The sequence below is a fragment of the Anoplopoma fimbria genome, chromosome 5 (genome assembly GCF_027596085.1).
Source record: "Anoplopoma fimbria isolate UVic2021 breed Golden Eagle Sablefish chromosome 5, Afim_UVic_2022, whole genome shotgun sequence".
Lineage (NCBI taxonomy): Eukaryota > Metazoa > Chordata > Actinopteri > Perciformes > Anoplopomatidae > Anoplopoma > Anoplopoma fimbria.
In genome coordinates, this window is record NC_072453.1 from 13,611,933 (window position 1) to 13,634,563 (window position 22,631).

Genomic DNA, 22,631 nt, shown 5'->3' on the forward strand with positions numbered 1-22,631 from the left:
CTGAACAATTTGAATGCCACAAATCTTGATAGCAATGGCTAATTAAATTTCATAACCCTTCGCTCGGTGTCGACAGAGTGGGGCCCTGTTCCTCCCCAAGCTGGAACTAGGTGTTTTGTTGTGATAATTAAAGACGAAGCGCGGGTCTCTTTAATGGAGCCATCACGCTAATTGAGGTCTACACATCCAAAGACAAACAATAATGAATGTAAATTTATACCAAAATAAAGTGCAGCAAATCAAAGGGCGCCATGGCTGTGCTCGGGGCCTCTCTCGGTATTTAGATCGCGGTGAGAAAACATTAAATTAACAGAGCTTAATTTGTAGCCTTTTGTCATATTAACAAGTGTTGACAAGAGTTACCAGGGGAGAGCCCCCGTGTGGAATTGTGGGTAAAATACGGGCAATCACGGTTCATTACACTAATAGGACCATACAGAGACATGCAAAATAGTATTTGCCACAAAGAGGCGAGTTGAGGTTGGTGAGGGCCTGAGGAAGCTGAAAACGGGCTGCTATGGTCCAAAAGTGAGCGTGTCGGAAAGTTAAGGGATCAATTTTGAGTTTTAGAGACCTTAAACACAGAGAATAGACCCAAGAGGAGACAGAGACAGCCTACATAATTTACTTTGTGTACATAAAGAAGAACATTCTGCTACTATTGTTTGTTTTTTCTTTCTAGAATGATTTGGCTTGATACGCAGCTTGTTAATCATGACAATATGTGGGTGTTTCAAGCCTTTTTTTTTTTTTTTTTTTTTTTTTTACACAACTCATGTGAGAATGCAGTAGAAAGAGTAATAAATAAAGGATTGTGCTTACTGTGGTACTAGCCATCCTAACGGGTGGGGGATCTGGCCGACAGCGCCGGGTGACAGTGGGTAATAAGGAGATATATCTGGAGGATGTGGAGGCCTTGGGATTCCTGTGGAAGAAAGAGGATGACAGGAGCAGGGAGGAGGTGGACAGACAAGATGATGACAGAGAGAGAGAGAGAGAAACAAATCTTTGTCAGTGCTGAATTCATTCTTTGTCGAGAGCTTCACATCTGAACGAGGTACACATCACACGGGTTGCAGATGGGAGGATGAGGAGGAGGAAGAGGGCTTGTTGCTCGCATGTACACAGTGCTAAATCACACTTCCTGATCAAAGGCCTTTGAGGCGGCGGCGGTGGCACAATGTGTTGGGAGAGGCAGAGGGGAGAGAGGTGAGGAGAGAATACCAACACGATTCTTCTTGTCACATTTGTCTACTGATTCAGAAGATTAATTATATGAAATGACTGAGGTTTAGAAGTTAACAAAACACAACACTATAATTAAAGCCTTCTCTGTGATCAGAGAGCCGCTAATACAGAGCTCCAGGTGGAGTCGGGCTGATTTACACCGACACACAGGTTTGATGGAAATGGATTTTACCTGATATTAAACATGAAAAAGCCAATATTAGAATGATGCAACTGTTAAAAGATTATGAGCTGGAAATCAGCATCAATTTGACTATCTTTGCTTTTGACTCATATTAGCGTTGACAACTTCAATATCTATACGTTTTGAGACAGATAATGATATTGTGAGGGTATGTATTGGTTTGTTGGGCTCCATTCTTCCCAACTGATCCTCAGATTTAACATAAAACAGTACAGACTTTTGTTATCCCCAACACACCAACGGTGACAAAGATGTCCAATTTTTAAGGACAGCTCGCACTGTAGGAATCAGCCTTTCGCTTGCTGTGGCAGCTGATAGCATCTACAAGCTGCCCTGAACAAACGCCTTGAAAAGGTGTCGTACACAGCCGGGTGTAAAAATAACTTTCTCTCTCATGGCAATCTTAAAACAGGGAACACTAGACATGTGTAGAAGCACAGCAGGGAGGTGTGTGTGCGCTCAGGAAGTAGGGGGACTTCCATTTTGGCTGATGTGCGTTTCTTTCGCACAGCTGGCTCGCCCGTGCAGCTGTTGTTGCTGATATTTTTGACCAGTGCCAACACGGCCGAAGTCGAGCCAGATAGAGCTTCATAGATTAGAACTTGGCCGGTGTTGGTGGTTACACCCAGACTCTGCAGCTGATCCAGGTTATCCAGGAACTGACTTTTTCAGGGGGATTCTGTTACTGATGGACAATGTGCTACGCAGCATTTTGTGTCTAAACGGAAAACTTTTTTCTTGGAGTACCGCTGTAACAAAAGCTAATTCCATTAAAAAGGAAAGCCTTTCAAACATTATCCCATCGCCACCCAGCGCTGAAGACCTAATATAGCTCATTAATTAATTAAACACTGAGCCAAATTAAGCAGCCCTATTAAGCACTACATTAAACAGCAGCTGGCACATTATTTCCCCTTTGTAAGGACCATCATAATAAGGGAACATTATTACCTAAAACATTGACTGAATCCACCAGAGACCACTGGAAAATAATGAAATTATTCCTCGCAATGAAAAAGCATTAACCTGAAAGGATTGGCTGAAAAAAAAAATGAAGCGCTGAATGGAATTGCCTAAAAAATGTGTGCTGAAAGGTTGTGGGAGAGATGTGTGGGCAGAATCTGACAGCTAAATGTGGACAGTTGATCACCAAAAACCTGTATAAATCCAAGTGCTCGGGTCACGTCTGTCATTTTGAGTATTTTTTCACACTAAGTTGAAGACTTCATTCCAAAAAAGACAGTCGTGAGAACTCTGGTATTTAGATGTGAGGACCTCCAACTACAGTGGCTGTCTTGTTTGGAGTCTTGGCAAATGAGCAGTCCTGGTGGTTCGCTGAATTCCATGTTTTACGAGGTGGTTTATGAGCCACTGTTCAGGTTGTTGTTCTCGAATGTAAGGGCCACTTTCCACTGAGGCCGAACAACGTTAATGAGCGTGATAGACAAATCAAACAGTAACAGATGAGAGCAGAAGATGTCAACAAGAGGTACTAAAGCTGACTGTGACTTTTTCTCCACTTTACCTATCGCTGCTTGTAAACAGTCCTAGTTATTTCTGTTTCTGAGGTCATTAAATAAGCAATAAATGGACATAAAACATGGGTGGTATCAATATTGAATAGGATTGTAGTTTAAACAAGACAGCCTACTTTATAGAATACCTTTAATATAAATATGACAATTGAATTATCTTTCAATCTTGAATTGTTTTTACAAGAATGTGCCAACAGACTGACAGACAGACAGACTGACGCCATCAAGACAAACAGACTCCTGTATATGTGAACCACGTTGGCAGGGCATAATAAAACATTTACACACCCATGGGTGCAAACACTTTTTAAGAGCTGAGTGGAGCTGCTTCAGTGGCTTTTCTCAACTTCTTGAAACGTATATGGGTGTTCAGAAGTTTCATCCTGACGCCTTTAATACACACTGTAGTGTTTTCTTAAAAGGTGTTTTTAGCAGGAATCAAAAAGCATGTTGCTGACTTTAAATTTTAAAAAAATACACAGCAGTCAAACATGCATGCATGCAGTGGAAAAAAATACCTGTTTTGGGATCCACGTCTGTCTGTAGGTGAGGTGGGGGGTTCCCCGGTGTGAAGTGCTCATTGCTGTAGGTGATCAGAGGTGTGAGAGGGTGCACATGGTGAGGGTGCTGTACCACTGGAACCTTATTAGACTGAGAGAAAGAGGAAGGGAGAGAGAGATATAGATGGACAATGATAGAGACAGAAAGGGGAAAGAAAAAGAGAGCAGAGTGTTAATATTTGGGTTCGAGGTTAGAGCTCGAAGGCGCCTGCTAGAGAATTACAACTTTTGGCTGAAGGCTCTCTCGGAAGAAGAGCCATCAAATTCACGGTACTCTCGAGGTGCCAAACCGCCAAACCACAGTGAAAATAGTGTGGTTTGTAATTAAAAACACTTCTGTGGTGTCACCATGGAATTCTGTAACACAATCTAAGAGGCTTTGGGGGGTTGCCAGTTCACATTTCGGTCTGGTGTGTGATGAGGCACTTTTTAACCACGGTTGCAGTCAAGTAATCGATCATCTGTAAACCACAAAATCAAGGCAGCGCGTGTAAATCCACAGTCATTAGCGGCTGCAGTCGGCGCTCCGCTTGCCTCTCCTCCTCCTCCTCCTCCTCCTCCGTGCTCTCGAGCCTCCTCCTGGTCTCCCCTCTCCCTCGCTCCCCCCTTCCCACATCTACTCCCCCAGGGCCCCCCGGTTCACGGAGGGTAGGGGTGTATTGTAATAAAAGGGTTTTTCGGATAGAGGAAGGTGGGGCTGAAAATCCATTTCTGCATTTTTGCCAAATTAGTTTTAGCTATGTAATCTTCTCTTTGTGCTCCTAAGTGGTGCAGGCCCCTTTTTTTTTTCAATTACCCAAAGATTACAGTGGAGCTTTGGGGTGTGCTGCCGTGGGCCCCTGCGTTAACCGGAGCTCAGCCCCTCTCATCAGGCCTGGCTGAGACAGACACTAATACACACACAGTCCCCCGACCACAAGATAACCAGATTAGAGCTCTGCTGTAGATTAGGCTGCTGGAGGAGGCTGCTCTCGCCTCTTTACCCACACATCCTCATCCTGCCCTCAGCAGTCAAAGAAGCAGCACTAATCAGGCTTATCATAACATGGATGATATGTTCAGGGGGAGAGGAGAGGAGAGGAGAGGAGAGCTTCTTGTGTGTGTGTGTACATATGTGTGTGTGTGTGCTCTCGTAGGCCACACACCCTCATTAGCGACTTTAACCCATGCAAGAAAGAAAAAAAAAAAGCGTTCCACTGTGGCACATTTCCAAAAGACTTTGAAAAACATTAATGGGACTAGATGTTGGCAGAGGGGCATACATACAAATGACTCTCAGTTGGCCGACGCATCATTGACAATACAGATGCAAAGCTGCCGGCCCAGGGCGAGACAAATGCGAGGCAGAACTTAATGCTGCTAGCTAATCATCTGCCCGGTCTGTAAGAGGCCAAAGTTAATATTGGGCCCCCTGCAAGAGCTCAATACACAAACAGTCCATTCTCGTAGTCAAATTTCACTGGGTAGTTAAAGCTGTCCATCTGCATGGTCCGTACGTGGCTGGCCGTCTACACTTCTATTCTGTAGTGGCAGTGGTGGGGGAGTGGAGAATGGGAGGAGTGTGGGGGGGGGGGGGGCATTCCCTATTGCCATGGTCCCAATGAAAGATTAATGAACCCCAGCAGAACTCCAGGGAGGCAGAGAGACTCCTGGGACTCATTCACAGCCCTGAGCTGAAAAGGCTATGGAGAAGAGAAGCAGAGAGGGGTTGGGGGGGTGTGTGTGTGCGTGTGTGTGTGTGTGTGTGTGTGTATATGTGTTTGTGTGTCGGGGGGTAGGTGGAGTGGGATTCGTTAAAAAAGAAACACAAACCGAGGCCCTCCTCGTTGCGTAGGGGCTCCTGATCTGATCTGCACATCTAGAGTAGTGGGGATGAAAAAGAATAAACTGGTAGAAAAAACAATCAGGATGGGGGTTATGACAGCTGCCAAATGCAGCTGATGAGTCCGGCTCGGCCTCCCACCCTCTTGTCGTCGCCCCCCCCCCCCCCCCGCCTCCTATATCGCACCTCCTAACCTCCTCCTTCACGACTCCCTGCTCCTCCCTTGGGGTAATGATGTGAAAGAATGTTGTCAATTCTTCATCTCTTGGTGCTGAAAAGCTTTAGTGGCCATTTAAATGAGTTCTTTTGTCCAGGGGCCCCGGCCCATTGAGAAGACGGTTCAAAATGCCCATCCACTGAGTCCACATTTAGACAGAGGGTGTTAGAGAGGGTGGGTGTGTGTGTGTGTGTGTGTGTGTGTGTGTGTGTGTGTGTGTGTGTGTGTGTGTGTGTGTGGACACGGAGAGAGACGGAGAGAGAGAGAGAGAGAGAGAGAGAGAGAGAGCGAGCTAGAAGCCAGACGATTTACATTATAGTCACTTGTGGTATAAGAGTGTGCTCTTTTTCTCCCCCAAACAAAAAAAAAAAAAAAAAGCTGCCCTGACTGAGGCCTCCAGTCGGCTCACTCCACTACAGACGGTGGCTGGATGTGAAAACAAGAAAGTATATTGGTGGCTTTTGATGCTTTCCAACAAATAGTCACCCCCTTTTTACTTTCCTTTAGGTGTCTTTCCTTCTACTGATCAGTCAAACTCAACCAAACACATATATATATATATATATATATATATATATATATATATATATATATATATCAGTCAGCTGATGTTGGACTTCTTGTGGTCTGATGTCTTCCCTCAGCTCACCTGCTCACTCTACATATTATGCGATCATCACAAACGCAGTAGCGACCACTTTGTCTGCCCGGCTGACGTCAAAAGCAGCAGCCCGGTGGTCCCTGCGGAAAGGAGGCCCGGCACCTGCCCTGTGGCCACCGCGGGACAATACGAGCCCAGGACTCGTCTGGCAGGCTGCTGGGTGCTTCAGCCGCACGGCGCCCAGAGAGCGGCGAGAAAACAAAAGCAGGCAACGTGGGAGGCTTTACTCTCCCTGCTCAACAAAAGCCAGGGGAAAAGAAAGAACACTTCCTGCCCCTACACCCCCGCTGACTTGCATCCTTCCCACCAACCTCCGTCATTACAATAAACAAATATAGCAGAAGACAAACAAACGCCCTGCTCTGCAGTCATGAAAAACCAGGTTTTCTCAAGCCTCAAAAAAAGAGATTTGGCTTTCAAAAGACCTCGCAGGAAAATTTTGAAGCGCACTCTTGTACGAACATCAATGAGCACATTGACTCTTTCCTCGTCCAGGACACATACAGCGCCTGCTGCTGAGAAAAGGCCAATGCTGTGAAGTGCAGGCAGCGCACAAGTACAGCAGACACAAACAGAAGCAGTGGTTTGCCGCCTCTGGTTACGTTATTGATATTGCCATGGCTCTGTTTATTCTATTCTATTCTTCTGTTTCCAGCTGCACGGCTCACATGCTCAAAGATGCTCTTATGCCTGAATATGTTTTAATTTTGTGTCATTGTGATCACACTCTATTCACTATGGTGCTCCTCTACAATCTACTAGCCATTAATGACTATAAACCGCCACATTTAAAAGATATAAATAAAGTTAATCCTCAAGTGTTACAACTCATTTCAAAAGCCGCAGTGCTGGAACGACCACAACGCTGTCTCCACTGTGAAATATTTCCTATGCGAGCTGGTGACTAATGCTGTTGCGCCATCGTGTGAAAAGAGCCTTTTGGAAGTAGACAAATGAATCTGCTGCTTCAAGTTGGACCACAGGGGAAAAAAGAGAGGGGGGGGTACAGGAGAAGGCAGAAGGGGGTGAGAAAGTGTGACAGCAGGACGGAGTGAGACAAAGGGAGGGGGAGACAGAGAGGTGGAGGACGGACAGGAAAAAGCTGTTGGCCTTGCATTTCCGCCTGGTGGCACCTCACAGGGCCAATTTGAGCCCTAAATGTGAAGGTGGTGACCTTGCGGGGCCCAGAGGGGTGTTCGGGCATGGGGGCTTGAGCCTCCGTCTCTCTGCTTTGTGTCATGATATGATGAGTTGTCACAACAGCTTGCGGGGCGCTAATGAGCTGTAGTGAGGCCGGGGCAGGGAAAAGGGGGGAGGCCAGGAAGAGAGGAGACGCAGGGATGACAGTGCCGTGATGGATTGGGGTCCTCTCAGGCCTCCAAATTCCAAAGCAAGCAAGCAAGCAAAAAAAAAAAAAAAAAAAAAAAAAAAAAAAAAAGCTGCTGCCAGAGCGCCCTGAGCCTCTCCCAGAGCGTGCAAGTGGCCCACGTCCAAGGAACATGAAGTGACACCATGCACAAACACACACACACACACACACTAACACAACAGCAAAACTGTGGAGCCGAGGAAAGTGTCAAGTAAGAGTTATGTGCGCGAGTATGTGGGCACGATTTCATGTGAGAAAAAGTTAAAAGTATGCTGCCACCAATCTAATGGATCATCTGGTATCGTTCAATGTCGTCATGTTGAAATCTGTTTACACACATATGACTGCTGTTTTCCTTTGGGAGGTATAGAGTGCCCCCTCCAGGCTAAAGATCTTCATCATTTGTACACACACACACACACACACACACACACACACACACACACACACACACACACACACACACACACACACACACACACACACACACACAGTGCCGCACACGCACATTACACCCTGGTAGCACTCAGTCAAATCAATCCTTTAGATTCAAGCAGACAATCTAAAAGGAATACTTGGAGATTAACGGCAATGGAATATGAAATGCTCTGACATATTAAAGGCTTATCTGAGCCACGATCCTCAAGCATACCGCGCTGATTAAAAAAAACCCTGCTACAGTTCAGAAATAATATTTCTTGGTTAATCACTGGAGAGAGAGAGAGAGAGAGAGAGAGAGAGAGAGAGAATTTCTCCACAATATTAAGAACCTGGGAATTGTAGAGGGGGAGCAAAAAGGATTTAAAAAGCAGATATGGAGGTGTTGATCAGTTTTCTCTCGCAGAGAAGATGCGTCTCCGAGGGCAAGGGGCTCCCGAGACCACAGTATATTTAAAAGTTAATCTATTCACTTTGCTGCAGTGACACGCCGACTGCTTGATCAGAGCGCTGAACAAAAATATTATGTGGGCCAGAGCCTTTGCTCCCCTTCCTCCTGCTCTCTTCGCTAGCACTCAAGTCGTTCGTCACCATTTATTTTTGCTTCCCATCTTTGATAGTCGGCACATCAAATGGAATCACAGAAAGGACATGTTCTGATATGTCACAGACAAATAAAGCTGCGCACAAATAGCTTAAATATGAAGTGGTATTTGGTAGAACTGTTGTGTTCTGTGAAGACAAATCGCCTCTTAGACACACGTGTGTTAAAGCTTTCCCTTTTCAATGTAAACAGCCTCTTGAGCTCTCATACCTGAGTTAAAGGGGGCTCCTCTAAGAGGTGATATTGTATCACAGTGTTAAGAGCCAGACTGAATTCTGCCTTTTGAAATGCAATCAGCCCCTCAGAATTGCAGTTGAAAGCCCGGGCAATTAAGAATTTGAATTGGATGGCAACATTGACAAAGGGATATGTTAATCTGTGAGGTTATTGAAATCTTAATTTACATTTCATGGTTAAGACATGAGCTTGATCAAATAATGTTTTTGTCAAATAAATAATATTCCTCTTGAGGGAACCGTATTTCTGAAAATGTACTTTTTTTAATTAACTTAGAGACACTGTTTAGAACATTTATTATTCAGGCCTCAATCTAAGATTATTGATAACATTTTGTTGGATTTTTTTTTCTTTTAAGTGTGTGTCAATTACTAAAGTCTGTGGAGCATCAGTCCATTGTTTGAGCATATTTGCATGCATATGTGATATAATAATCATCACACAAAAAGCTAAGCACAAAAGTTTACTCTATGGCAGCACATTTTAAACACCCTTAAAAAAAAAAAAATCAGATGGCCATGACTCTCCACCCAAATATCACCCCCCCCCCCCCCCTTCACCTCGCCAACTTACTACCAACCTGCACCACCACCATAACAACCACAACAACAACAACAACAACAACAACAACAACAACCTATCATAATAATTCTAAAAGACTTGAAGAGACAGTGAAGAAGCAGGGGAGTGGTTCTGCGTTACTCACCCAGCTGCTCAGATTGAGGTGCCAGCAGCCCACCTGCTGGAGGAGAGAGAGCCCCGGGCCCAGGACTCCTGCCTTGGCTCCCGTCTCCTCCGGCCCGGCTGAAGCTCCATCCCGCGGGTACATGACCCCCTCGGTCCCACCCCCGCCCCCGTCTCCTCCTCCTTCCACCTGGCCCCCCCAGCTCCTCCTTCCCTCCCTCTCTACACCGGGGGAGAAGCCCTCTTGCTTCTCTTGGACGCTTCTCTCCTCCACTTCTCCTTCTTTGTCTGTTTTTTTCCTGCCTGTGCTCCTTCCTCCACTGTGTGCAAGTGTGTTGCTAAGGCATGTGTGGCGCGTGTGCACGTGTGTTTATCGTCCCCCCCGTCTTTGCACTTGGTGCCGTGGCCGGCTGAACATTGTTCCCCCTCAGGTACTGACAAAAGAGAGTGTGAATCTCTTGAGGCGTCTAAAGCAGGTTCAAGGTCTGAGGCCTAGTTTCCCCCTTTAACACACAGTCACCACAATCCTCCCCATGCCACCCACATCCATCCTTAGAAAAAAAATATCCGTCACTCAGAAGCTTTGTAGTCTCCTCTTCTTCTCAGTGAAAGTTTTGATGGCGGTGACAAGAAAGCACAAGAAGCCAGAATGTGGACAGAGAGAAGGAAAAATTACTGTGAGCAGATTTCTCAGCACTGCAGCAGTCTTCCCACTAGCAAATCTCCAATAAAAAAAAAAAAATACTCAACACACACACACACAAAAATCTGTTATTACCCAAATCCCTGCTGTACGTTGGGCCTGTGTATGTGTTTCTTAGAGTATGTGTGTGTATGTGTGTGGGCTCTGCTGTGCCTCCAGGATGCCCAGAGACGAACTGGCAGCTTGAAAAGCTTTGGCTACAAGGTAAAGCGAGCAAGGCGAGAGATCGAGACAAAGACGAGAGAGCAGGAGAGGGAGAGAGATAGAAGGGGAGAAGAAAAAAAAAGGAACAAGACACAACAACATCCACAAAGGGAGGGCAGGCTCAGCAAAGTGTGGCCAACAGTCACTTTATCTGTGTGATGCTGACAGTCCCCTCTTCATACTCACTTTCCTGAAGGGGGGGACCAAGGAGAGGGGGAGAAAGTCTTCACTCTGACACGGACGTGGCACCTTTCTTTTGCAATCCTTTAAATTCCCCCCCCCCCCACCCCCACCCGTAGACTCAGTCTCTATTCAAGGTTCATGTGAACAAGGCCCCCTGAGCCCCCCCCCCACTGCCCTCCTCACCCGATTCCCTCCTTCTCTCGCAACTATTTCACCTTCAACTCCATTATTCTTTTTCCGATACTTAAGTCACATGATAAGCTTCGCATGGTCAAGACTTCCTTTCAACAAGCGCAAAGAAATTCAAGAGATCTGTTTGACATCAGAGCACACACACACACACACACACACACACACACACACACACACACACACACACACACAGACAAGGTGCATTAAAGGAGATTCCATCAAACTCAGGAGTTTTGATTTGGGATTTTGTGTTCCTTAAAATCTGCCGCGTTGTTTTTAAAAAAATGTGGGTCAATAAAATATCTCGGGATGGCTCAGAGAAAAGATGTGTTCCCACATTAACGTTTAATATTAGGGAAATATTATCTAGATGCTACATACAGGATCAGAAAAAAAACCTCCTCAGATAAAGAAATTGTATTTTTTATCTGAGGATTTCTGCCGACAGAATAAACTGTTTCTAAACGTAAGGATCTTTTTTTTTTTTTTTTTTTGCATTGTCTAATTAACAAGATGTGTCATCCGTTTATTACCTTTTATAACCTCAAACAACACAAATCTGACTAATTACCATGACAAATTAAATATTTATAGAAAGAAAATATTACCATCTAAGCACAGTAACATTTAATATATTTTTAATATAACCTGATGAAGGTTATTGAAGAAGAAAAATACTAAAGAAAAAATAACTCATCTAAGGGAATTAAGAAATGTTGTAAACAAATTAAAAATATCTTTAAATGTGAGAGGCCAATAAAACAAAACGATTAATGTTTTCCAGCAGTATTAATGCATTATAAAAGCTGGCAATAGAAACAACAAAAAAAATTACAGAGACTTTTCTCTTAATACGGTGTTCCTTTCTTTTTCTCCTGCACTAGTTCAGCCTCTCTGTCACTGTTAGGACCCTGCTCTTCCCCTGGCCTGCAGCAGGCAGTCCTGAGGCCCTTAAAGCCAAAACAAAGCCCTGGGAATGTCCTTTACACAGCTTGGACAATAGCGTCGCGGCTCCAGCTTGACAAGTAAAAGAGCTCCGACAAGGCGGTGGCTAATTGCCTGCCCTCCCTCTATTCAGCCGGCCTGCCACACTCCTGCCATCTCCTTTTGTCCCACGTGTACTTTCTTAAGTAAACTGCCAGTTCACCAGCAAGTGATGGACAGCTCCCAATCACCCGGCGACAATGGCATCAACGCGACAACACAAGAGAGCACAGGGGGGGAGAAAAAAATACTCTATTCCACTCCACTGTCTGGGATGTTCGCACGAGACCAAAAAGTGTGCAATACAAAAAAAAAAAGGAAGAACAAAAACTTTTACAAAACAAGGAAACGGAACGGCCTATGACCTTTACAAATTCATTATTTTCACAGATAAATTTGAACAATGCAGAATAAAAACGTAGTGAGAAAATACCATTTTAGCTAAACTAAGTCTAAACTAAGGCTTTAGCATGCACTATAATAATTACTGTATAATAATGTCATTTACAAAAATCTGATTTTATAAAAAATTACAGACACTAAAAGATTTAAGATATGAACTACAAAAAATATTTAAACCAGATTTGTTAATGTTAAATAAAGCATACAAATAGCAAATGCGATCAAAATTCCTTGAATATAGATGTCAATACAACATAAAATATTTGAAACTGCTTCAATATAAATAATGGTATTTATCAATTAGATTTAATATAATAGTGTTTAAACCATACAATGGACAATAATAATATTTAGTTTGATGTGTTAGAATAATGCACCCCTGTCAGGCTGTCAGGACAAAGCAATCAAACACTGCCTTTCATTATCCAAATTGTCAATCTGTCACTTAGCAACATAAGTGTTATAAATTGCCAAACGAAGCCCAGAGAAATAACCATGAACAAATTCAATCAAAACATTATATTTAAAGCCAAATAAGCACCAGAAAATAAAGCAGAGCTGTAATTAAAATGTTGAAAAGTCTTACCATTTAAAAGAGCTGTATTTGGGATGCTGCTCGGTTCCTGGTTAAAACAAGCATGCTGGCACTCGCGGTAGTGCACAGACTCCAAGCAGACTCCCACCACCATGTCAGCCACTAATCCACTGGGGGGCAGCACCTCGTCTACGGCAGCCCCTCGCTAACGCCCGATGGGTTAAGCCGATAAGAGAGCGGCCGGAGGACCGGGCGAGAGCAGTGACTTAGGACGGCCGCCCTTCAGGTCCCAGAGCGAGCAGGACCACGGTGTCCAGAGCTGGCTGTTCCCTCTCAGCCCCCTCATGCATTCAAAACGCACACTTAGGCTGCGCTGCGCTGCTCTCCTCTTCGCCGCGTCTGACCGGGACTCCCTCTTTCCCCCATTCGCCCATCTTCATATCCCCCCCCCCACCTAATAAGCTCTTTTGTGTCCATCTCTTTCTTTCTTTTTTTTTTTTTCTTTGATAAGTTGAAAGAACAACAAAAAGAGGGAGCGAAAGAGAGAGGCTTTCATTCAGCGGCTTGGCAGACATAAAGGTAGTGGAGTGTCGTCTATAGGAGTTGCCCTAACTTGGCTAAACTCAAGCAGCGGGGAGTCTCTCGTCATGTCATTAATCCCCAAAACTAGCCACGCTCCATTCACCGCAAGTCACACTAAATTAAATACAAAATCTAAAAACACAAATGCCGGGTAGAAAAAGTGTCAGAATAAAAATGTAAAAAAAGGGCTAGAGAAAGCATTCCGATCCGGGGCAAAGGGTGTGTGGTGTCGCAGCCACGTTGCCCCTTTCGGTCCTGCCCGTCGGTCGCCACAATTTTTGATGTAAAAAGTCATAGATAAAAAACAGCCACACAAAAGACAAAAAGCAGACATTTATCACCAAAAGAGCCCGGCACTGTAGTGCAGCTTTTTGCACCTCCAACTATCCTGCCTGAACTCTCTAAAGACGACGGAGAGGCGAAAAAAGAGCCCCAACTCCAAAGTCAAACCTGCCGCACAACAAGCCAACAACAGCAGTTAAAACAATAGCAAAAATACCAATAAATGGATACAAGCCCTGTGTGGTTTTAGGGAGAGCTGGCAATAGAAAATTCAACCCGGCCAACTGGTGGCTTGAAGAGAGGAAGCCCACTCTTAAAGCCGTGATCCGACCATCCGCTATACCACCGCTGTGAGCCTTTTAACCACAACAGAAAAAAATGACTATTGATCTTCAAATAGCGATAATTGAAAAGATCAAAAAGATTAAACAAAAAAAAATCAAGAATGTGCTGACTTACCATGTTGTGCTCCCCTTTTGTTGCAAGTTTTTTGTTTAAATAAAAAAAATATCTGCTCAAAGATGCAGCATTGGAGGTGTCAAATTTCTGTAGCCGTCTCTTGATCGTATTACTTCCACAGTCCCGGTTTCCAATGCGTCTGAACTTTTTCCCTTTCTCTTTTATTTTGTTTGTGGTACCTAGCCTTTTTTTTCCCCTGCTTAAGACTTTAAAAGCCTTCAGCTCAGTAAAGCAGCACAAATTATCTTGCCACCTTGCTCAGCTCTGATGCTTTGGCCGCTAACTTTGGAAGGCCCTTTACTACTGCATCAAAATTAGCATTGTCAAAGCAGTTAATGAATATTAATATTGTATTTGTCATTGGAGCTGGCCCATTGCTGAACTCCAAGTCATCCATCAGGGACAAGATTAAGCACACAATTATTTCTGACTGACAGGGACCAAATCTGGAAGATTTTTTTTTTTTTTTCCTCCAACAATTTAAAGAAAAAGACACAACATCATCTTAAGGTACCTCCCATGAGACGAGACAAGATTAATACACTTTTAATGAAGCAAGATTTCATGGTGCATGAACAGCGGGAACCTCAGGAAATAAAGAAGAGGAATATAGATATATTTTGACTCATAATTTTAACCATTTTTTTTAAAAAAGGATTGAAATGATAAATAACAAATAAATTTGATGACGGCAGACAAAAAATTAAATTCAAAGAACAACCTTTTTTTTCTCTTTTGATTAAATACAACGGATTTATTCTCCTTGATTTTTTTTTTACTCTGAACAAGAAGATCCGGATTTGCTTTTTCACCTTTGTTGGAACATTATTAGAAATAAGATGTACAATCGCTACGCCGCGAACATCGCTGACGCTAAATTTAACATGAAACATTCATTAAAAGTCTGGTCCTCCAGCACGCGGAGCACCGACCGCTGAGGACCACACAGGCAGCCTCCATCAGCATCACCCGCTGCAGCGTTTCAGCGCCACCCGCTTCCCTCAGAAGCAGCTTCGCACCAGGAACCCGCGGCTGTCAAATACGGCTCTCTGCACAATTTTCCAAACCTTCATCAAATATGTCACAATGCACAATTCTAAATATTCTCTTCATAATGATGTCGCTCCAATTTACCTCATGAAAATTATTTCGGGAACGGTTTAATAAATATAAAGCTCTCTCGTAGCTGGAATATTTGAAGCAGAAGCATTCCTACCGGTAACTGTCTTGAAGAATTAAGCCGATGACAAGCCATCTTCTTCACTCCTCTCTACCCAAAAGCATCACTGTATCTTTTGGAAGATTTTAAAAAACAAACCCTTTTTATCGCTTTTCTCACATTGTGTATATCAAGAACAACACGGAGTCGAGCTTCAAAATCAGGCTCCATCCTTTCCCCACAAATTATATGATTCGTTTTCTCCTTTCACTGATTTTCCGTCGGAGGAGCGGCCGCGTGCGAAATCTTATTTGGGTCAAATCAAAACTTATTTTCTACTTGCGCCCTTCTGAAGACTACTTCTATGAAATAAAGGGAAAAGCAATGAGGGGGGGGGTCGCTCAAAATAAATGGCAGATGTGGGGCACTAATGCCAGCAACCCAGTGAATTGGTGTGAGTGTGGGGGTCAAGCTGCGGGCTCACCTTGGAGCGCCGGGCCCCCGCCGACCACCATGCCGGCTCCCTAATACCATTAGCAACCCTTAGATGAACATTATAAATTGGCCTTTTGTTCTCAAGGTGCTGATCCAGCCTCACCGGCTCACTGGTGTCACGGAACCAAATACAGATGGTGCTGCCTTTTTGTGAAATGAATAGTGTGCATAAGAAAGCGCTCCGTTTTACCGATTGTTCTAATCTCCGAAAGCCGTCGGCATTGCCGTCGTTTTTTTCCAGCGCTCCATTCACATATAAAACTTTATATATCACTTTGTTATATTTTTCATCAATTTAATATTAATATTAAAATGTCCCTTTAATATATATTATTATATACACGTACTTTGCTATTACAATTTAGAATTTATATTTGCAAGATCTCACAATGAGACGTCAAATGAATTAAGACTTGATCCTATTCACCAGCAAATAATGATAAATGTAATAAAATTAGGGAGCAAAACCCTATTTAATAAAAAAATGTATTCCAATTTATAAACATTAATTTGAGTCTTAATAATTATAATAATTATTTTCAGCCAGACAAATGAATTAATATGCTGCCCAAAATATCAGAGAAAAAAAAAATATCTGCATTTTACAGTATTATTTCACATTCATAAATAACATCTTTATGAAACAAACATTACAAATATGAATCTAAAAAGCCGATCTGAAATATCAAATGGCGGCGTAGGAATTGCTGTGTATTTAATTCTAATTATACAAATGATTTTTTAATTGTTGTGACACGAGCACAGACACTGATTAAGTGTTCGCAGAAGGTTGTCTATGAAAACCGGCACCGAACACACAAGTCCCACCGCGGCTTAATTCAAGTTGAGAGCCTAAAACAGGTCCAATCTAGGTGAGGAGGAGAGAAGGGAAGGGAGAGACGAGAGGGAGCAGGGCAGCCGGCTCTGTGGCCCAGCGTGATCACATCAGCGCTAGTATCAAATTAACTCTCTGACTTTGAAACTTATTGATCTGCTATTAAGACACTAGTGAACTTGATGAAGTGAGTGCTGTAGGTGACTCCGGGACTTCAAAGTCTCACACCAGCCACATAAAACAAGCCACTTTGATCCCCCTCTCCGCTCCTCGGATCTGGAGAGGGGGCTTCAGAGGAACCCCCCAATTCTGCTCTCCTCTCGTCTCGCACTCACCCCGGGCCCGAGCTCCAGCTCTCTCTCTCTCTCTCTCTCTCTTTCTCCCTTTCCACGTCTGCCGATGCCCCGAGAACCGACAAAGCTCCGGTGCCACACAATGTTCAATCGCACCACATTTTTACAGAACAGTCAGCAAGTTGAGAGCACAGTAGTGCACAGTGGCGCACAGACAGATCTCCTTTCTGATTCACCACGAAATAGTAAACCAACACTCACACAGAAAATGCAATACGATGTCAAAACAACTACTAGAAAATAAGACGGCCATGTAAGCGCATTCACATTAAAATTCAGTGTCGATAAGAAGGGGATTCTTCATGCCAAATACGGCATGTAATAAGGTTGGCGATGAGAGAGACAATGCAGAGTGGGAGATAGCAGCACCATTGTGTGGTGAATACATCCCCCTCTTTGCTTAAGGCAAGTCTTCCCACTACATTAAATACTGTGTGCTGCCAATCACACCTGCCTTTTTTTTTTTTTTTTTTCATTTTGTGCCACTGGGTGGAGGTAGTAGTTAATGTTTTCAACATGCAGCGTGTCACTTGAATATATTGAAGCAGACACAAATCACAACTGGCCCAGAGAATTCTTCCTCTCTACCAGCTTAAACCACAATGGGACAAATAAAAAAAAAAGAAAATGTAAAAAAAACAAGGAAACAAAAAAATGTATCTATTGGTTCTTATGTTGCAGCCTGTATAGACTGAGACACTTAATCTCAGTTTCACACTCCACCGAGCTGCTAACTTAGCAGGACTGAGTATAATAAATATTAACGGCTAAATTAATCATCGGCAGGACAGTGTTTGCGCTCAGGCTCCAGTGCTCACAGGCAGTGTGTTTGTTTGTGTGTGTGTGTGTGTGTGTGTGTGTGTGTGTGTGTGTGTGTGCAAGTGTGTCTGCACTTGGAGTGCCAGTACTAAGCTGCTTCTGTTTAATTAAGAGGGGTAAAACAGATGACAAATGCGAGACAGTTAAACATTTAATGTGTGCTTATCTCCCCCCTCATTTATTTAGTTGGGAGTGATTCAGAGTGGGTGGCGTTTAAGAGTGATGCGCCGACAGGAAACGCTGGTGGAATTAGAACGCAGCCCCGTGCGCCGTGACAAGTCAGCAAGCGACACGCAGCCATTTCCTGACAATTGTTTTGACATTTTCAACTTAATTCTGTTTGATGAAAAAAAGAAAGGGATTACGTGATAAATCAAATAAACACAAATACGGATTATGCTACACAGCTGCTTGTGAAAAGCAAGTAAAATGTAATAAATAAATGAGTTTCAACGTAAATCACCGACACAGTGTCACTCAATTATGGACAGAGTATTTAAAGCATCCTTGCCTAAATTATCAAAATAAACGGTGCAATTAAAAAAATGAAATTGCATCAAAAGGTCTAGTTTCTCCTTCATTTTCACCTGACAAAGATTACATTTTTTTTTTCTGGATGATCCCCATTGTGTATCTGGTGCTGATGCACATTGCCTAAAGTCAATGTCAAATCCCAGCTCCAATCGTCCCGCAAAAAATACAGAACGAACAGTGCCCGCGGCGCACACATCCCTTTACTCAACCCACTTGCAATTTCTCATCCAAAGTTATCACTTCCAATGTGACAATGTTAAAATGAAAATAAAAAAATTGATATTTTATATATATAAAAATATATATATATATTTATGTAGGGAGAGAGAGAAAGAGAGATAAAAAAAAAAATGGGTGGCAGCGGTGGGGGTATGGACGGGGAAAGAGAAGCTAAAAAAGCAAAAAGAGGGAGAGGGAGAAAAAAGAAGAAAAGGAGAAGGAGGAGGTGGAGGAGAAAAAAAAAAAAAGCCCTGTGCCACGAGCATATATAAGAGAAACCTTCACCAATTAGTGGGGAGAAACGGGAGAGGGAGCTGCCGCGGCGTCGGCACTCAAAGAGCCAGGCCTCGCGGCGAAGCTGTCATGTCGGCAGGATTGATCAACAGGCCTGCTATTTCTAATGGCATGTTGTCATGAAGCTGCAGCCATGGGGAGCCACCTGCCTCAGTCCTCGCACAGCACTCTGTGTGTGTGTGCGTGTGTGCATACGTGTGTTTGTATGCATGAAAGATGGGGTTGGGGGTACTGCAGCAGCCATACCTGTTCTGTGCCCATATATCTTTTACTAACAATTTAAAAACAGCCTGGAATCCTCCTCCCACTCTCTGGCAGTCTACCTTGCCTTTCCCTGAAGGTGGAAGAAATGTGCCAACCTGGATTGTTCTTTATTCTCACACAGCAGAGCCAAGCTATTGTAAAATCCAACACAATGGATACAAAATGTATACTGTGTTGTGTAGAGTTGAAAATGTAAATGAAAGCAAACGATTTTGGTTGTTTCTTATGATTCAGTGCAAATACAAATGATTATTTTTTTAATCAATTTTACAGCATCAACAAATTAATTCCTCAGTCGTACTGAGACAGTACATTACATGCTTAAAACTATCCCGAGTTATCATCTGAAAGGCATTGCATTTGATTATAGCCCATTTCCTTTTATGAAAAGAAAAAGCCGTCAAATAATCAGCGGACAATAGGAAGTCGTCTGCAAAATGCCATCGCAGGAAAATCACAATCAAATGCAAGGAAATTGCTTTATACAAAATAAAAAATAAATGTCACGTTGTCCTCGTTTTTTAGTAATACACTAACAAAAAAAAAAAACAGCTTCCTTTTCAGCCTCTGCGGCCAAACAAGCCCGGCCTCGCAAACAATAAAAAGTCAAATAAAAGTTACAGAACTTGAGAGTTCAAGGTACGGCGGGCTACTTGGAGTGTGTGTCACGTACAGTTAACCTTTTTATCGGGCGCGCCTGTGGTCTCATCAGTCGATGAAATTCTTAGCTCGCGGCGGTGGCTTAGCCGAGGGACACGGACCAATAGAAAAATATTTCATTGTGTTAGCATTTCAAATGGCGAGTGGAGGGTGGAGAGGAGGGCATTTGGAGGGGCGGTGGGGGAAGAAGCTCTAACCGATCGTTGCCAGCGGAATTAATTGCCTATTCTGAGAATAATGTCCCTTATCCACGATCCTCGGAGGGCCGAACGCTAGCAGAGGCCACTTTTTTTTTTCTAATGTTTGGTGTCTTCAAAAAGAAGAGCGCTTAGGGGTACCGGCCGTATTAGGGGTTTAGCTCAGCCCCCTTTAGGCCAGGAAAAATAATCAGAAGCGCTGAACCGAACTCCACTAATCCGTTCCCCAATTAAAAACGTAGAACCCATTACACTTTACGATAATGTGAATCGCCAAATAAATACTTTCACGTGAATGATACGTTTATTAAAAAATTGGCAAATTCGAACTAATAATTACATTATTCGATGAAATTCACTTTAAGAGAAAGAAACACGAGAAGTAAAGCGGCGATGTTTGGCTTTCAGCCAGCTCCCGATAAATGGCTCAAGATGGAGAGACCCCGGTGGTGCTTCTATCCTTTTATTAAGGGGATTTAAGTTCAGGCTCTGTTACACATCGGCCAAGCATATGCAATGACCCTAACTGATATTGGTGCATCTTTTAGCCACATCTTAATCTAACCTTTGTGAAGCTCCGTGGCTTTTCAGACTCAAAACAGCATTAAGAAGGAGTATTGTTTGGAGCGAGGAAGGAGGCGGCCCTGTGAGACAACTCCAACCAAAAGCTGGGCTCAGGAAAAACAGGAAAACAGCTGCTTATGCAGTCCAATCAGTGGGAAAACAAAATCAAAACCCCCAGATTTTTTTTGTTTTTGAGGTGGAGGGGGCATCACGAATGCTCCATCCCTCCATATCGACCTCTACGGGGCCCATTCGTGCTAGGTGTCGATTTCATCTCTCGGCAGATGGACGGGCAAATTCGCAGCAGTCCCCATTACACGCCTCTCCTTCGCTCATTGTGAATTCAGTCAACGAAGTCAATCTTATTAACTTCCGCGCCAGTTCACACATGACATTTTCTTCAATTTTCTCGCCGACATCAAAAACATCAATTAGCAGCTCGAAAATGGGAAGGAGCGAATGACAGAGTCCGATAACGCCGACTATTTGAAGCTGAGGGTAAATCTATTCTCCAGTTTTGAATGTGTTCATTACAATTGCATTTTCAAAGAAGACCTCCAAATAGCAAAGAAATTTAATTTATCTCCTAGAAATGTCCAGAAATTGTTTTTTTCCCACCCTTTCTTTTTTTTTTTTTTTTTTTTTTTAATCCTGTGTCTATCTCTCAGCCTCAGTGGGTGACACAAAGCATTGTGGTGCTGCATTTTCTTTTTCTCATTAGAACAGATCACAACTCCCACAGAAGTTGAAACCCAATGCTGTAACCTCTGGAGTAACCCGTAATAAAACATTTTTAACGGAGTCCAACATTTCATTAGAAATAAAAGGAGGCGATAAAGTAGCTTTCCAGTGACCTACAGCTTTAACAAAAATATTACGATGATGATAAATGCAGTATCTATTTTTACCCAACAAGGGGAGCTATTATCAGATCAGAAGAAATAAAATGCGGCACAGAAAAAATGTCTTTTGTTCGTATTTATCAATCCTCACGCAAGTATTTATCATTTATTTATAGACGCACAGATTGAAAAAAATATATATATTAAGTATTATTGCATTGCGTTTGCCTTGCAGAAATATTGTCAGAAGGTTCATGTACTAATTAAATGATATTCAGCTATATAAATAAAATATATGTGTTGTAAATTATATTCAGAACATTTAACAATTTAAAGACTAATTTAAAATGTTCTATATATATTGGTTATTACTAACAACTCCTGTGTTTCTCTTTATACCAACAAATTTAAGACTGCATCCTCCAAAGAAATAAATGTATCATTATCCATTTCCAATATAGTGTAATTTATAATCCTGAGATTTTTTTCCAACCTTTCTAAAATAGTCCTATATGTATTTTGGATAGATTAAATGTTCCCTGTTTGTTTCAAAAATTAAATAAATAATGAAATGCTAAAATCATACTTCAATCTGAACTACCATTTTATCCACAGCCTCATTGATCATTTCCTGCTACTCCACATCACGGTTACATCAAAATGTGAAATACAAACCTACACATTAATGACGCTCTCTCATGGCTCAACTCTTCTGCCTCCCATCACTGATGAGCATGTAACTCAATAAACCTTGGCCCGTAACCTTTAAGTAAAAGGCTATTTTTTGCCGATATACAAACATTGTCAGACGGCTTCCTCGTGCTTGAGTTACATCTCCGAGGGGGGTGAACGAAAGCAACTTTAGTGGCTGTGGAAATACACTCGTAATGCGAGGGGGTAGGGGGGGTGGGGGTCACTCACACACGGAGCCATGCGGATCGAGTTCCTCCGGCCCATTGATTTCTGATCTTTTGACATTATTTAGTTGCTTTTTATTTTCTTGCCCGTCTTTTATTCCATGTCACGAAAGACAGAAATGTCCAAACAAGTGAAGTTGGGAGTATCTACTATCTGTCAAAAGAGCAGGCTTTTCCCGGCATTAAAGCGACCAAATGCTGTGACGCAGTGCCGAGAATCGGCGGGATGAAAATATCAGTCTTTATAATGGAGGCTAATCAGATTTCGGAGGCCGTTTGCTTTCTAGCTAAAGGGAGATGGAAACGCTCGGAGCAGTGGGGCTGTAACCAATACACTCCCGGTTCATCGCCATCGTGACCTCTAGACAAAAAGGCCTGCTTTTTTTTTTCATAT

General features: G+C 43.0%; 1 protein-coding gene across 9 annotated transcripts in view; it reads right to left on the minus strand.

The window, feature by feature from the left end:
• Positions 1-22,631, minus strand: part of tcf7l2 (transcription factor 7 like 2) — a 90,222-nt gene that overhangs the window by 13,911 nt on the left and 53,680 nt on the right. For all 9 annotated transcript variants that reach the window (XM_054599553.1, XM_054599552.1, XM_054599551.1 and 6 more), the window contains 2 exons: positions 3,486-3,618; positions 823-925 (listed from right to left, as the gene is read on the minus strand). In XM_054599553.1, the coding sequence (XP_054455528.1) occupies positions 823-925; positions 3,486-3,618 (236 nt within the window). The remainder of the gene's footprint in view (positions 1-822; positions 926-3,485; positions 3,619-22,631) is intronic.